Consider the following 16,045-nt stretch of genomic DNA (forward strand, 5'->3'; position numbering starts at 1 on the left):
CAGATTTAACTATAGAAACTAGTAGAATACCTACAGGCATAATATTGGCCCTAGTCAGTGCATTTTTTTATGCAGCTTATATAGTGTTTTTAAAGAGAAAAGTAGATCATGAAGATAAGATGGATATTCCAATGTTTTTTGGATTTGTTGGACTTTTTAATTTGACACTTCTATGGCCTGTATTTTTTATTCTTCATTATGGCCATTGGGAAGAATTTGAATGGCCAGATACTCATCAGTGGACATTTTTAATTATCAATGGTTTGATTGGTACAGTTTTAAGTGAAGTACTTTGGTTGTGGTATGTTTGTAACGAAAAAAAAATGTTGAATTTAATTTGTATTTAATATATATTATATTCATTTCATGTCTACTTGTAGGGGTTGCTTTTTAACGTCATCTCTTATCGCGACTTTGGCAGTTAGTTTACTTATGCCAATGTCAATGATAGCTGATGTCTTATTAAAAAAAGTCGAATACCCTTGTATTTTCTATCTAGGAACCATTCCAATGCTATTGGCATTTCTGACTGTATCTCTTCTATCATATTATGACAATTGGGATCCAGTAATGGATTTAATAAAAAGAATTTATATTTGGATTTGCAGGAAAAATAGATCAATAAGGTATATTAATTAAAAAAATATATACTGCTATAAATTTTAGTTTTAATAAATTTAAAAAAAATAATATCTTCAATTTTAGAATACCAGATCTTGAAGCAGAACAAACAGAATCACTCATAGGAATAAATAGCGGCGAACACGAAGCTTAATTCGACAATAACGAAAAAAGATATGTAATAAATGTGTTTTGTGTATGTATATTTCTATACCTAACAAATGCTTCGTCAATATGCATAAAAAGTTAATGTACTAATGTACTATATATGTCTTCTTAATATGAATATCTTTACTAAACAAATTTTATATATAATTTAAAATGAATGATATATGCATATTTGGTTACAAAGCATTTTTACGAAGCATTATATAATCAATGTTAAGAATTCTAAAATAATTTTTTTTATAAAAACATACATGTTACTAAATTAATTTATCATAAAAATTCAATTTCATTTGTGTGCAGAATATTACAATACTGCCAGACAATAATTGTACATTGTTCAATATGTATGTTATCTGAGCTCTCAAAAGTTTTTTCTTGAAATAGAAAAATATTTAATTATATTTCTTAAAAAAAGTTTTTCATATTAATTGATTTGCTATAATTGCTTGATTTCTTTTTTTGAAAGAATTTTTATATTTTTTACAATGCATACATATTAAAAGTTATACTTAGCTTTTATATTCACTACAATTTCTAGAAAATTATAATATATGAATTTAAAATAAATTCTAATATTTCATGCGAAATAATACATATATAATTTGTGATAAATATGTTAAAGATATTTTTTTATCATTAATGTTATATCTTTATTTAATTATATGTGCAATAGTAATTTATAAAAATAATAATTCTGTGTACAATCTTCAATTTTAATTTTTCAGAAGATTAATTGCATACACTTGTTTCTATAAAAAAGTCTGAAAAACAAAAGAGTACTTATTTTACCAATAATATTTTGTAATATATTTTAAAATTGATAATAATTATTTATAATAATTATTATTAGTATTGCTTCATTTAAAAAGTATTATTTTAGTAATTTTTTTAAATATTTCTCAATTTTTCATGTTATATAAAAATTTCATAAAATGAATTATTAAAAATAAAAGAACTTAATTTATATTTTTCAAAAGATATAATGTATGTTATGTAAAAATATTTGTTAAATATTATGTACTTATTCAAAATGAAGTATGCCCTAAATTTTAAGACAATGCCAGTGAGATATTTATGCAATTTTAATGATATAAGACCGTTATAATGAAATTATATTTAGATTTTGGACCAATTCAAATTCTATAATATTAAGAAATGTGGTGGCCAGATTCATTAATGTATTTTATGGCATACAACTTTTATATTTGATAAAAATAATATTTCTATCATCTTTCTCAAATCTAGTCAAAATAATTATACTGATACATTCCTTTGTCAAAGTATATTTTAATTACAACATAACATTGGTAATCAATTTATTTATTCATAAAAAACAGAGAATATATTTTGCTATGTTGATTATTTCGTTTGTGTATAAAACAATATTAACAACTTCTGTATTTAGTAGAAAATAAATAGAATTTTTTTTTATTATGTTTCAATGAGGAACATCTAAAAAAATTATTTATTATATTATTCACACAGATTTTAAATTTGCACATATACAATATGCATACACATATATAATAATATAAAATTATAAATCTTATATCATAAATTGTAATATTTTGTAAGCAAAATATTAAGTCCCTACATAAGTGTATAATTAGCTTGATATTGTGATATTATAATCATTATGGTGCGCAAATATACTTTAATTTAATGTAATATAAATCAAACTCTAAGATACTGATGTAGATCATAGTTAATTGTTCCTGCATCTACAGTTGTATATTTATTGTACATATAATATTTTAATATTAAGATTAGAATGATATACATATTATATAAATACATCTGTCATTAATAAAACAAAATGACTGATTATAATAATCGATCTTCGATCTTTTTGTACAAAGGCTATTATTATTATTATTAAGAATAAAAATATTTGTTTTAATATAAAAGTTTTTTTTTTTTTCTTACTATTGTATATATTCAAAACATTTGACTACAAGAAAACAAGAATAATTCTACTTGAAGTACAGACCTATTACTTTGTAAAACATGAAATTAACGTTAAACCTGTACAGTTTTTGTATTTTTTCTAATATTAATAATTTATATAATTAGTTCAGGAATTATACTTTTACAAATGTATTAAAAAAAGTGGAAAGTATTGAAATGTACGACTGCTTCAATATGGCATATCAAGATAATGCAAATGCTCTACAATTACATATAAAAAGTAAGAATATTAAAATACTTTTTCTAAATGACAATTTAATTGATACATGTTGCTTTAGTAAACAGTGAAAATTTGATACCAGTCCCACAGAAAAACAATGCTGGATCACTACGGTAAAATTAAAATCTATTTTTTCTTTTCAAAAAATCAATTTATTTTAAACTATTTTAGTATACCAGCCGATCCTTCTTGGCCTAAAATACCGCAGCGTAAATTAATTGATGATGTTGATGATACTATTGAACCTCCATGTATAATTACATTAACTGGAACTCCTAGAAGGAGTCGTACTATAGTTCAAACACCTCTAAATCAGTAAGTATTAAATTAAAATATTATAAAATTTTATGAAATATATATTAATAGAAATATATTTAAAAATACAGATCTCCTAAGTCTACAGTAACTAAAGATAGTGCATATTCTTCCTTTCATCATCAAAAAGCTGCTTCAAGTTTATACAGTTTGAAGAAATTTCCTGGTTATACAGATCCTCGTTTTAAAAAGTATTTTATTTAAATCAATAGAAATAAAAAATAAATAGAAATTAAATCAATATAATAATTATTATATTAATAGAGTAACAAATATTAAGAGAAATCAAGTTACATCAACTGAATCATTACAAAAAAACGATCAATCTATTATTACTTCTACAGAAGATTTAAATATAAAAGAGATGGAAAAATTAACATTTGAAAAGTATACATCATTTTTAATTGATAATATATTACATAATTATATATTATATATATATAATTATATATTGATAATTTTCAAAATTATAATATGTTAGAGAACAAATTAAAATTCAAGAAGCACAAAAATCTCATGAAGAAAAAAAAACTGAATTAATAGAAAATCATGGAGAAAATATTAAGTTTATCATTGACAAGGAATTGCTTTTAGAACGAAAAAGTTCTAAAAATAATTTTGAATCAAAAAAACAAGATAATATTTCAGATGGAAATGAAAATGAAATTATAGAAAAAAATAAATGTGTAAAAAATTTATATTCTTCTGAACATATATCAAAATTAGCTGTTAATGATGCAAATACTCAAGTAGATATTACTTCTTTACCAGTGCAAGTATATGTTCTAATATTTTATAATTAATTTTTATTAAAAATATAAATAACAGAATAAGTTTCTTTATTATTTTAATGTATTTAGGAAAATAATGGGCAGTTGTTTTTTGTGTTAGACAAAAAACTACAGTCACATGCTTTAAATGCAATACATGTTGACACAATCACTGTACCTCAAGAATGTATAAATCAATGCTATAATGTGCAACTTCCAGTTCTTACTTATCAAAATATACCAATGCAAGTATCTTCTACAGGAACAAGTAATGTAATACAGCAATGTTTAAATCATTTAGAACACAAGAATCAAACTAAAACTTTACCTTTAATGAAGAAAGAGTCAGAACAACATATTCATTCAAATCAAGCACAGAATGAAAGCAAATCTCTTATTAACAGTAATAATTTTACAAACATTTATAATTCTTTATTTTCCATTCATTGAAATTATAGTTTTTCAGATGCAGATGAAAAAAGTATTTATGAAGAGAAAAATACTACGTTAATACAAAATAAAATACTTGAAGAAAATAAAAAAACTTGTTTTAAACCAGATTTTTCAGAAAATCTAATTGCCTCTGAAAAATTGCCAAACTTAAATATTCAACATGCACAACAAGAATCTAGCGATTCTGAATATTATATTCCAAATATAAATAAAAAAAATACAAATAATCATGTTTTCCAATGTTTAAAAATGAAAAAAATTACATACAATACAACTTGTGAAGAAACAACAGATTCTGAATTTGTTACAAAAAAATTTATTCAAAAAAAAGAATTTATTGATGCAAATGAATTTACAAACAAAGTTAATAAGATTAATACTGATACTATACATGATAATATTAAAACTCCAGTTTTAAATCATGAACAAGTAAATCATTTATCAAAAGAAAATGAATATTTTCAATCAGTACCTCAATCTAATATAATTGTTAATAATCAAAATCAATCCTTATATCAAAATTACAAAGCAAATATCTATGAAACAAGAGGAAGAAATAAATCTGAGCAATATTTACCTTGTATAAAAAATGAATGTACTAGAAAACTTTGTCGCAATTCTGAACCATATATTACATTTAAACAAAAAAAAGCATCAGCTAGATTTTCTAGAAAAGCTAAATCTTATTTTCAAAAGAATTCTCATTCAGCATTAATAGATTCTGATTATACTTTAGTATGGCCTAATTGTCAATATAATAAATATAAACGTAATCAAACGAACATTCATAAATTCGGTAATCATAAGACAAGAAAAATGAGTCAACACTTTAATCCTGTTCCTGTACACGAACAAAATATGTGTACGCAAATTGATAATGTCTCAAATTTCATTGAAAATAATTATTTGCAAAACAACAAACATATAATTTCAAGACAAGATATTACTAAAAGTTTGTCAAAAATATGTTTGCAAAGAGAACGTTGCAAATATGAAACATCTCCAAGATCAAATATAGATGATATATTTGAAAGATCAAAAAGAATTTCTCCAAAAACCCAAGAATTATTAAATAAAAGTTATTGGGAATATTACAATAGATTGAGACATAAAATAGAGAACACAAGCAGTATTGAACAGCAATATCCGTATAATTTAACAGTGGGTATATCTGAAAAAGGAAAACAGGGAAAAACAAATGAAGTATATGGTAAAGAATTAAAAAATCAGTTAAAAATTAATCCTGAACTGCAAACATTACAACAATGTACAGCTCTTTCTACTGCCATAAATAAGGCATTGTAAGTTATATAAAAATATGTATACATATGATATGTATATTTATTTTAAAAAAATAATAACTTATTTTTTATAATTTTTTATATAGAGATTCAAATCTTGAATCAAATATTATGCAAACAAAACAATTATATATAAATGATAATATCAAAGCAAATCACAAAGATGGTATACAAAATTCTAATACAAAAAAGATTTCACATTTAAATAGTAATGAACCTATAGTTAATAAATTAAGATATAATGGGAATAAAAATGATAAACAGTTTTTGGAACTTAAATCTATTAGTAAGTATTTATTTTATTTAATTTAAATTTGATTTCCTTCTTAATTAATCAATTATATTTAATATTTTTGCTTTTTTTTAATTTTTAGTTTTTTTTGGTGGTATGATGTATATTCTAATAATATTTTTACCAATGTTGTACGATTATTTTTATTACGAAGAATACGATGATTATGAAAATTTAAGTTATTTGGAACTGGTAGTGGAATATATTTTATCTTCATTTCAAGAAGCATTTGGTGGTATTTTTAATGGTGTAAGACAAATTTTTTTCTATCCAGTAAGTTTATGATTGAAATTTTAATACTTTCATATTTAAACAAATGAGAATGTTATAATTTTATAAAATTTTATAAAATTTTTAGCATGCATGTAAGAAATGTACCAATAATGCATAAAATTAACGATGATCTTCGCACTGTGTGCAAGTTTAAAATATTTTATTATGGTTTGTTCTTTATCTATTGATTAGTATTTATTTTTGTACTAAACAAGTATTTTTGTAATTAATTCTATGTGTAAATGTTTCCTTTTTTACACATTTATAATTAAAATTTCACTTGAAGATTATACTTATATTTTAGTTTATAGATTATATTGTCCGTTTATATTATATCTTTAATATTTACAATATATCTTTTTTAATTTTCTAATTGTTAGTTCTATTTATGCCAAATATATTCAAATTGAAACAATCGGACATTTTCGACTATATTCGTAAAACATCGTTGCCGATAGTACCCATCATTAGACGAAAGGGGGAAACACGCTTCACATAAACTATAAATGCACTGTGCGCACGTTGATTTCGGTCATTTTGCCTGGAGATCTCCGGTTTGATACGGAAAGCCCGCGATTTTTAACATCTGTGTTGAAAAAGCGTGTATATAACTTCGTTATACGGTAGTTATATATTAATTAAAATATAACTAATTTTTTACGGAGGCATAAAATATAAACAATCGTCGATTGAAAAAAAACGATGGCAGACTATGTGATCGGTGACACAAAACCGGCAGATGTACCCTTACCGGACGATGGACTTTCAGCAGGACAATTATTCACTACTGGTGATGGTCTTACCTACAATGATTTTATTATTTTACCGGGTTATATTGATTTTACTGCCGACGAAGTTGATTTATTGTCGCCATTGACAAAGAAAATTATGATCAAAGCACCATTGGTATCATCTCCTATGGATACAGTTACAGAATCCGACATGGCTATAGCCATGGCTCTATGTGGAGGAATTGGCATAATACATCATAATTGTACACCCGAATATCAAGCCAACGAAGTGCATAAGGTATATTTCTTTTTTATTTAAATATTTCCATTTGTTTAATATAAAATAGTACTTATGGCACCTAAAATTTTATAATACATTTGCGTTTATTAATATACATTTCATTTGATCTTATGTTTCTAATTTATCGAATAGTAACATCGTAATCAACGATAATATATAAATTGATAATAAATATTTATTTTCTGTTAAAAATTTTGTAGAAAATTTCTTATGCTTAATTGAATTATTCTTATTAATCTCATTTATGCTCATTTTTTTTCATATTTATTATATTAAAAAGAAAAAAAATAAAAATTTCTGAATTTTTAAATTTTGAATTTGTATTTAAAATTATAATTTTAAATAATTTTATATATATATAATTTTTTTTTTTATGATTTTAGGTGAAAAAATATAAACATGGTTTTATTAGAGATCCAGTAGTTTTATCACCCAATCATACAGTCAAAGATGTTCTAAATGTAAAAGCTGAACATGGTTTTTCTGGTATTCCTATTACAAATACTGGAAAAGTTGGGGGCAAATTATTAGGCATTGTAACATCCAGAGATATTGATTTTTTGGAAAGTACAACAAATCAGCAATATATAAAATTAGAAACAATAATGACAAAATTAGAAAATTTGATTACTGCAACTGCTGGTGTAACATTACAAGAAGCAAATATAATTCTTGAAAAATCTAAAAAAGGAAAACTTCCAATTGTTAATGAAAAGGGAGAATTAGTATCTTTAATGGCAAGAACTGATTTGAAAAAAAATCGTAATTATCCAAATGCTAGTAAAGATGAGAATAAACAATTATTAGTTGGTGCTGCTATTGGCACACGCAATGCTGATAAACAGAGATTACAACTTCTTGCTGTAGCTGGTGTTGATGTAATCGTTTTGGATTCTTCTCAAGGCAATTCTAAATATCAGATTGATATGATTAAATACATTAAATCAGAATATCCAGAATTGCAAGTAATTGCAGGAAATGCTGTAACAACCATGCAAGCTAAAAATCTTATAGAAGCTGGAGCTGATGCTCTAAGAGTTGGAATGGGTTGTGGGTCTATTTGTATTACCCAAGAAGTTATGGCTGTGGGAAGACCTCAAGCAACTGCTGTATATAAAGTTGCAGAATATGCAAGAAAATTTGGTGTACCTGTTATAGCAGATGGTGGTATTCAATCTATTGGGCACATTATCAAAGGCTTAAGTTTAGGGGCTAGTACAGTTATGATGGGATCTTTATTGGCTGGTACTTCAGAAGCACCAGGTGAATATTTTTTTAGCGATGGTGTCCGTCTAAAAAAATATAGAGGTATGGGTTCTTTAGAAGCCATGAATAGAAAAGATGCACAAGGATCAGCAATGGATAGGTATTTTCATAATGAGATGGACAAATTGAAAGTAGCTCAAGGTGTTAGTGGTTCAATAGTTGATAAAGGAAGTGTTTTAAAGTTTTTACCTTATCTATTATGTGGTATTAAACATGGATGTCAAGACATTGGAGCAAAATCTCTCTCTACTTTAAGATCTATGATGTATAGTGGAGAATTGAAATTTGAAAGAAGAACACATTCTGCTCAGCAAGAAGGAAATGTTCATAGTCTTTTTTCATATGAAAAGAGACTTTTTTAAATAGATAAATATTAAATGAGCACCTTACAAAAAAAAAAAGAGTACCTGCATTTAATTGCATATAACTTTTTTTATGTCTTGGATTATGTGAAATCACATATTTAATTACGGATAAACATGTACTTATGCAAAATTGTTTTATGAAAAAAATTATAATTGTTTTTAACAATAGACAAGTGAAATTTATTTCATGATTATTTTACATATGAAAAAAGTTATTTTAAAAGATTTTTTATAATATACTTAACAAAATTTTTATGTGAAACATAAATATGTATTTTATATATTTGTAAGAAAAATTCATTTATAAGAAAAAAAGCATTTTATTGGAAATCAATTTTTAAAAATCCTATATATATAAATTTACCAACTTTATAAAAAAAATATTCTCATATATTTCTATAATACAATTTAATTTATTATTGCATGTATATACATGTATGACATATTCTATGTAGATCAATCAATTTAATTGATATAACTATGACTGAATTATTAAACAAAATATAAATATTGTAATATTTTTTTCTTGTTGTCTCTTTATCTGATTTATTTTATTAAAAAACACTATTGAAAATTCCCATAAAATCATATTAATATTATATTTGGTTAAAAAATTATATATAATATGTAAAATCTATAATACAACAAGAAAAAAATAATTCATATTAAAAACATTCAGAAATTAAATGCCAAACTATGGGAACACTATTGAAAAAAAATTAATTAATCAGAAATTAATTATTTATTAATTGATTATTCATTCCTATTGTAACATGATATAAAAAAATAATTTAATAGATTTTAGTACTTCTTTATCATATAGTTTAATGTAATTTATGAAAATACTTTTCTGATTCTGATAAAACAAATTCTCTCTTGAGATGAAAGACTTAGGTCTAAATACTTAAACTAAGTCAATTAATTTTGTAATTTTAAATATGTTAAACAAATATAATAAAAGAATGATATCTATTATTGTTAGTCGCAAATTTTATACAACTGTTACAATTAAATTGTATATTTGAAATAAAGACTAACTAATGTTAAAATATTCCGTGTATATAATTACATATTCCATATAAATATTTGCAATAAAGTAAATTATTGAATATATATAGAATGTGATGCGAATTTATCCATCGATTGTTACGTCAACGTATTGTCCTTTTTAAACATAACCTAAAAATTATTTCCATAACTAGTAAAAAAAAACAAGAAGATTGAGAAAGTGTAAAGTTTAAAACAATGGTTTTATGTAACATAGAATGTTTAGAAAGAATTTCAAATTACTTAGATGTCTCACCATTACCACTGGAAATGCAAGAAAATGTAAATAATAAGTTTTTTTATGAAAATAAATTATATTAAAGAATAAAATTAATTTAATTTTTATATCATTTTATAGGTAATTGTTACTATGGAACGGGAATCAAATAAAAAAATAGAAGGATTTAGTACTATAATTCAATTTCTAATTGAAAATTCCAAGTACCCTGATATACTTGGTATTGATAATGAAATGAAAGCATTATCACGTCAGTGGCTGGAATATGCAGTTGTCTGTGTCAATTACGCTGATACTCCCGCTAATGCGAAAAGAATCTTGCAGGTAATCCAATTATTTATATAATTGTATTAAGAATAAATACTAATTTGATTAGATTTATACAAAATATATTTCAAAAATATATAAATTAAAAAACTATATTTTATTTTTATAGGAATTAAATATTGCACTAAGGGATAACACATATTTAACTGGTACAAAGAAAACTATTGCTGATATTACATTATATTATGCTCTACATTCAATAATGGTAATAAAAAGTATAATAAGTAAAACATAGGAATCCTTAGTAGATTGTAGAGATCAATTTAATCTCTTTGACCTATTTCTTATTGCAGCGAGAATTAAATCATCAAGAGAAAGCTCAATATGTACATGTGTCTAGGTGGTTTGATAATATGCAACAAGAAGAAAAATTAAGACAACAATTAGATTTAATTTCTTTTGATTTGTTACATTTATTTTTATAAATAAAATAAAGATGTAGTAGTGATTTCATAGACATTATATATTATTGTTAAAATAACTAAAAGCAAATAATTAAATATATTAATAATTATTAATTGATAAAAACAAAAGTTTAAAAAAGTAAAAAAATATAAAACATAAGCTACATTTTATTGATTTTGAATCACTTTAAAAGTTTATTCTATTTTTATCATTTTTATATCACATTTATTGATTTACATTATTGATATTTACTTCGATATTTTTCTATATTTTTCTAAAAAATAAATTCGCTTATGTTTAAATCAATTGAATAATTTATAATTTTTGATATCATAAATTTTTTAAATTAAAAGTGATATTTTTTAATTCTATTGAAAAGCAATATATTTCGTACAAATAGTACGATCATATTATGTTAGATGGCATAAGAAATACAGATTGAAATCAATATATTAGAATATGTGATACAAAATTCCGTAAGATGTCACGTCTATTCTAATTTTCATCTCTTTTGTGATACAATTTATCTGTAATTACACATTATCTTTTCGATATACTAAATTAAATCAGAATGCTATATAATATTATATTTTATATCTAATACTTATCTACATTATAATATTAATTTTTGATAAATACGATTAAAAACTAATAATAAATAAATATTGAAGTTATATAGTTAGTTAAATATTAAAGTTAAATATTAAAGTTAAACTTAAATATTAAATTAAATATAAAAGTATATAAACGCGATTTTACTAACAAATCCAAACCAAAATCATTGCTTGATAATGCAGTTATCTATTATATTATTCGTCCTCTTCTTCTTCTTCTTCTTCTTCCTCTTCTACACCTTCTTCTTCTTCTTCTATGAAAATGAACATCAAATAATGAAAAAACAAAATAGAGAAAATATTAGTCAATCTGTATAATTATTTATATTCATTTTACCTGTCGGTATAACAGGTGGAGGCGGCAAATGAGCAATTCTAAAGGCCTCTTCTTGTTCGAAGGTTGGATCCTGAATTTCCATAATCTCAGGACCGATTTTATACTGATCCTGTACAGGTGGCATAGACTGAGGGCTGTAATTGTACGCCGTGTATTTGTGACCCCAACCAATGTACACGTTAGCGCAACGCCTGTAGAGAGACACCATTAAAGTAACATTAGCGTAATTTCCCGCGCATTAATTTTCCTTTAACGCGCCATAATTCCTCTTTTCCCGGTTGATTCGTCCCACGATAAAACCTTCCCTTCGCTCTCGAGCTTGCCGTGCTGTTTCTTCGATATCCCAAGGGGAATTTATACTCGTCGGTCACATAAATATCATAGATACGTCTGCTTAATGGAAAATCATTATTGAATAGGGTCTATAGTACACGCACCTTCCGGAAGCAAAAGCATACGCTCCAGGCCAAATGTTTGATCTAATTAATGCAACCGCCTGATCAGGTTGGACACGGGAAGATAATGAAGTACCCCACGGTATTATCGAGTCTATTATAGCATCTTCCGACAAAGGTGTCAAAAGCGGAGGTCCAACCTCCTTCTCTTCTTTTTCTTCTTCCTCCTCTTCTTCTTCACCTATTTCTTCTTCAAGTTCCTAATTTTGTGAAATTTTTTCTGTGATCTATTTAAATTTAATACCTATTTATATTTAATATTCGAATATAATATTATCTTTAATTCAAGAATTGTTTTGAGAGTTTGTTTTCAAGAGTTCTTTTATTAAAGAAAATCATATTAAGATCATATTAACATCGCATTTTTTAAGAATATTTGATTAAACTTACTTAATTTTCATGAAAATTAAAATCGTGATTCTAATTTTTTCTTTTTGAATTGAAAAAAATATTTTAATTAATTAAATTTACTTCTTCCTGTTTCCGTGGACTCCACCATTCAATACGACCTTGTTTCAAAATATAGGGCATATGATGACACCAGTTCGACATAGAAGGGTCTATCAAATCTTTAATAGGCAACGGATCATAATTCACGTTCTCAGACAATACTCCACCTTTAAATGCAATAAATGGCACATAAAGAAACTTAAGTTAAAAGAAAAAAACCATGGTTTTATGATTAATAAAACCAGCGTTAAGAATGGTTAAGAGAAACTACTCGATAAATAAAACATAATAACGAGCGTTTCGAATAATTTATAGCATTGTACTCTCTTCTCTAATTTTTTTTCAAAATAAAAGTATAATGTATTACCTTCTGCCATTTCCTCCATTACCTCTTCTTCCTCGTCCCCTATGCCAAAAGTGTAGAACCCAATTGGCGAAACTTGGGTAGTCGAACTAATCCTGGCTATTTGCGCACGAAGATAATTCTTTTCCATACCAGGAAATGGTGGGAAAGTGTGAATCTATAAAACGAAAATAATCATGGTTATTTACAATTTATATATTTCTTTTATTTCCTTCCTTTTTTTATTTTATTCTATTTTTATAAAATGGATACGTTACCGGTGTTTCTAAATTTCCTGTGCAATAACGAACAATGTATCGTGCAATTACTATCTGCTGCGGTGTAACCGGTGGCAGTTCGATCCACTTGTCCAAACCGGGCTCGTTGCATACAAAATATACCTGGAACAAAGTCGACCACTAGGATCACGCTCAGGAAAACACGCCCAGTGTTTTGTGTTGCATATTAATTCGATGGAACATTGCACCGTGAATGTTTGTGCCGTCCATGTTTTCGACACGTGCAATACAATCTCACTTTGATTAATTGAATGTTGCTTGATGATATCGTTTACTAATACATGCAATTACTATTCTTTCTTAATTTTAATACTTTTTTGAATATATTCTCTCTTTTTTTGAATTTTATGAATCTGTTACCAAATTAAATAGTTAGAAAGTTAAATTTTTATTAAATATAAGTATAATTTTTATTTTTTTCTATTTTTTGTATTTCGTAAAATTTTAAATAATTAATAAAAAAACAGAACATTTTTAATTTTAAAAATTTCGAAATCTCATAAAATTTTGGATTTAAATTTATTTTTAAAAAATTAAATTTTAATCCATTTTTATGATTAACTTCTCTTTCTTTTGATAATGACTTCTTTTTTAATTTTTATTTTATTATTTTCGATTATGTATTGAAAAAATTAAAATGTACTTTGGTATTTGTGCCAGTTCCGAGTTTCTCTGAAGGTATTTCCGGTGGTGGTATCCATGTACGAGTAGGTAGAGGCGGAAAGACGAGCTTCAAGCCCTCGGGTGCCGCTTCTTCCTCTGTTTTCCCCGTTTCCTGTGTCGCTCCTTCCATGTCTTCAACAGCTTGTTTTTCGGCTTTTGCCGCTTCTTCCGCTTTCGCTTGCTTTTCTTGACGTCTCCGTTCCTCTTCTTCCGCCATTTTCTGCAGACGCGTGGACGAGATTCAAAATGTGTTTTTGCTCTCTTTCACTCTGAAATTCATTTTCTCCGTGTCGTATTGTTTTATAACGATTCAAGAAAATTATTCAAAAAAAAATTTTCTAGACAATTGAAAGATTATCAAAGTGGATAAATATTCATTTAATTAATCACGGAAAAAGTATATAGAGATGTTCCTTTCTTTTTCGTTTCGAATTATTCTTACCTCTATTCTTAAATTTAGTTCCTCTGGTTGTAAATCTGCTTCCACTACATAATAATTTTTCGGAATTCCGAGAATTTTTCCCCAAAATCTACCATGTTAAATTATTAATTTTTAAATATTTTTTTCTACTAAGAAATTTTATATATATACATTATCATTCAAAAATCTTAAGATACATTTATTACATTTATTCAAATGTTGAAAAAAATATTGTTTTTTTTAAATAAACAATTTCTTTTCTGATTTTAATGAATTCATCCCTCTAAAGATTGATAATTTTAATATAAATTACAATTAAAAAAATATACTTATATTTAAGATTCAACTTATATCAAATATAAATAGAAGTTATCTTAAAACTTTTGAGTGAAAATTATTAGTATATACCTGACATTTTCTATAGGATTCTCAGCCATGAGTTCCCTTATAGACAAATTAAGCAACACCAATTCTCTACGAGGTAATCCTATGCCAGTTTGCTCGAAATAAAACAAAAAATCTAACATATTTGGTATTTTCTTCTTTTTATCTTCATCTTCCTCAATATCTTCTTCGATTTTTTCTCCTATAGTTTCATAGAATTTTTCTAGTTTCTATAATTATAGGAAAAGTGTAATTAAGTATAATTAAATTTCTCAGGTGAATCGCGTTATTATTTATAAGAATATTAATGATTATTTAATTATTAATTGTTTCCGATTGTTCGCACCTTGAACAGTTTGATGATTTTTTTCGCATGCTCGAACTGAGTCGGTGGAACGTACATGTCTCGAAGATGACTGGATTTAGTTTTGAATCTCTCCTCTTTTACTTTTCTGCTAAATTCCTCGAAAATATCTACTGCATTTTTTGGTCTCTCAGTGAGTATTTTGGCCAACACTTCTGTCAAGTGATCGTACCTGAAATTTTCAAATATTAATACATCTGATAAAATTTCTTCTTATTATTATTTTAAATTCATAGAAGTAACAATAATGAATATTTTGAAATTATTCGGATCGTTGCATACAATTAATAATAAATCGAGCACCAAAGTAGATGATTATTATTTGAGGCATTTCTGCTTTGATAACCGCGTTAACGTTTTCTAGAAATAGCTATGCGCATATAGAGAACTTTGCGAATCGTGATTACTATTTCTGAATTCCAATTATTAAGTCCAATTTCTAGAATAAAATTCACTTCAACAAATTTAATTTTGTATCATGATCAATTCAATTATGATAAAAAATGCAAAAATAGAATGATATCATATATCATATATCATCTTTTTCCACAGAAATTTCATAATACGTTTCAATATTATTATTTAGCATTTATTATTCATATATTATTCATATATGGATATACTTCTAAGAAATATAATTACAAGAAAAAAAAA

At 25.2% G+C, this 16,045-nt stretch overlaps 5 protein-coding genes and 1 long non-coding RNA gene across 10 annotated transcripts in view; 5 read left to right on the forward strand and 1 right to left on the reverse strand.

Annotated features, from left to right (window-relative positions):
• LOC102681729 (solute carrier family 35 member F5) overlaps positions 1–794 on the forward strand; it is a 3,036-nt gene extending 2,242 nt beyond the window's left edge. The window contains exons 7-9 of the mRNA XM_006613967.2: positions 1–301; positions 381–626; positions 706–794. Coding sequence (XP_006614030.1) covers positions 1–301; positions 381–626; positions 706–775 — 617 coding nt within the window. The 3' untranslated portion in view covers positions 776–794. The remainder of the gene's footprint in view (positions 302–380; positions 627–705) is intronic.
• Positions 795–3,783: 2,989 nt separating this feature from the next.
• Positions 3,784–6,128, forward strand: LOC116185372 (GATA zinc finger domain-containing protein 14-like). The gene is made up of 2 exons (XM_031509646.1): positions 3,784–5,816; positions 5,903–6,128. Exons 1-2 carry the CDS (start codon positions 4,765–4,767, stop codon positions 6,126–6,128), a joined length of 1,278 nt encoding a protein of 425 aa, XP_031365506.1. The 5' UTR covers positions 3,784–4,764.
• Positions 6,129–6,215: 87 nt separating this feature from the next.
• LOC116185365 lies at positions 6,216–7,413 on the forward strand. Its single transcript, XR_004150207.1, has 2 exons — positions 6,216–6,381; positions 6,467–7,413. It is a non-coding gene; the product is annotated as an uncharacterized LOC116185365 (long non-coding RNA).
• LOC102681854 (inosine-5'-monophosphate dehydrogenase 1b) lies at positions 6,899–9,342 on the forward strand. Its single transcript, XM_006613968.2, has 2 exons — positions 6,899–7,410; positions 7,797–9,342. The coding sequence occupies exons 1-2, from the start codon at positions 7,084–7,086 to the stop codon at positions 9,039–9,041; spliced, it is 1,572 nt and encodes a 523-aa protein (XP_006614031.1). The 5' UTR covers positions 6,899–7,083; the 3' UTR covers positions 9,042–9,342.
• Positions 9,343–9,529: 187 nt separating this feature from the next.
• Positions 9,530–11,189, forward strand: LOC102681982 (eukaryotic translation elongation factor 1 epsilon-1). The gene is made up of 4 exons (XM_006613969.1): positions 9,530–10,373; positions 10,450–10,653; positions 10,766–10,861; positions 10,950–11,189. Exons 1-4 carry the CDS (start codon positions 10,290–10,292, stop codon positions 11,079–11,081), a joined length of 516 nt encoding a protein of 171 aa, XP_006614032.1. The 5' UTR covers positions 9,530–10,289; the 3' UTR covers positions 11,082–11,189.
• Positions 11,190–11,783: 594 nt separating this feature from the next.
• LOC102671659 (radial spoke head protein 6 homolog A) overlaps positions 11,784–16,045 on the reverse strand; it is an 8,265-nt gene continuing 4,003 nt past the window's right edge. For 3 of the 5 annotated variants that reach the window (XM_031509610.1, XM_031509609.1, XM_031509611.1), the window contains exons 2-11: positions 15,374–15,563; positions 15,052–15,257; positions 14,665–14,752; positions 14,203–14,442; positions 13,539–13,661; positions 13,285–13,438; positions 12,939–13,084; positions 12,450–12,667; positions 12,012–12,203; positions 11,784–11,931 (exon numbers count right to left, since the gene is read on the reverse strand). In XM_031509610.1, the coding sequence (XP_031365470.1) occupies positions 11,871–11,931; positions 12,012–12,203; positions 12,450–12,667; positions 12,939–13,084; positions 13,285–13,438; positions 13,539–13,661; positions 14,203–14,442; positions 14,665–14,752; positions 15,052–15,257; positions 15,374–15,430 (1,485 nt within the window). In that variant the 5' untranslated portion in view covers positions 15,431–15,563 and the 3' untranslated portion in view covers positions 11,784–11,870. The remainder of the gene's footprint in view (positions 11,932–12,011; positions 12,204–12,449; positions 12,668–12,938; positions 13,085–13,284; positions 13,439–13,538; positions 13,662–14,202; positions 14,443–14,664; positions 14,753–15,051; positions 15,258–15,373; positions 15,564–16,045) is intronic. The other 2 variants (XM_031509608.1, XM_006613976.2) reach the window with 2 other exon arrangements.

The sequence above is a fragment of the Apis dorsata genome, unplaced genomic scaffold, assembly GCF_000469605.1.
Source record: "Apis dorsata unplaced genomic scaffold, Apis dorsata 1.3 scaffold_165, whole genome shotgun sequence".
Taxonomy (NCBI): domain Eukaryota; kingdom Metazoa; phylum Arthropoda; class Insecta; order Hymenoptera; family Apidae; genus Apis; species Apis dorsata.

What these genes read in the sequence shown, in the direction of transcription:
- LOC116185372 (XM_031509646.1), top strand. Translation starts at nt 4,765, where the DNA reads ATGAAAAAAATTACATACAATACAACTTGTGAAGAAACAACAGATTCT. An exon ending in ACTGCCATAAATAAGGCATT is followed by an intron (nt 5,817 to 5,902) that starts GTAAGTTATATA and finishes TTTTTTATATAG; the next exon opens with AGATTCAAATCTTGAATCAA.
- LOC102681854 (XM_006613968.2), top strand. Translation starts at nt 7,084, where the DNA reads ATGGCAGACTATGTGATCGGTGACACAAAACCGGCAGATGTACCCTTA. An exon ending in AAGCCAACGAAGTGCATAAG is followed by an intron (nt 7,411 to 7,796) that starts GTATATTTCTTT and finishes TTATGATTTTAG; the next exon opens with GTGAAAAAATATAAACATGG.
- LOC102681982 (XM_006613969.1), top strand. Translation starts at nt 10,290, where the DNA reads ATGGTTTTATGTAACATAGAATGTTTAGAAAGAATTTCAAATTACTTA. An exon ending in ATGCGAAAAGAATCTTGCAG is followed by an intron (nt 10,654 to 10,765) that starts GTAATCCAATTA and finishes TTATTTTTATAG; the next exon opens with GAATTAAATATTGCACTAAG. An exon ending in ATGCTCTACATTCAATAATG is followed by an intron (nt 10,862 to 10,949) that starts GTAATAAAAAGT and finishes TTCTTATTGCAG; the next exon opens with CGAGAATTAAATCATCAAGA.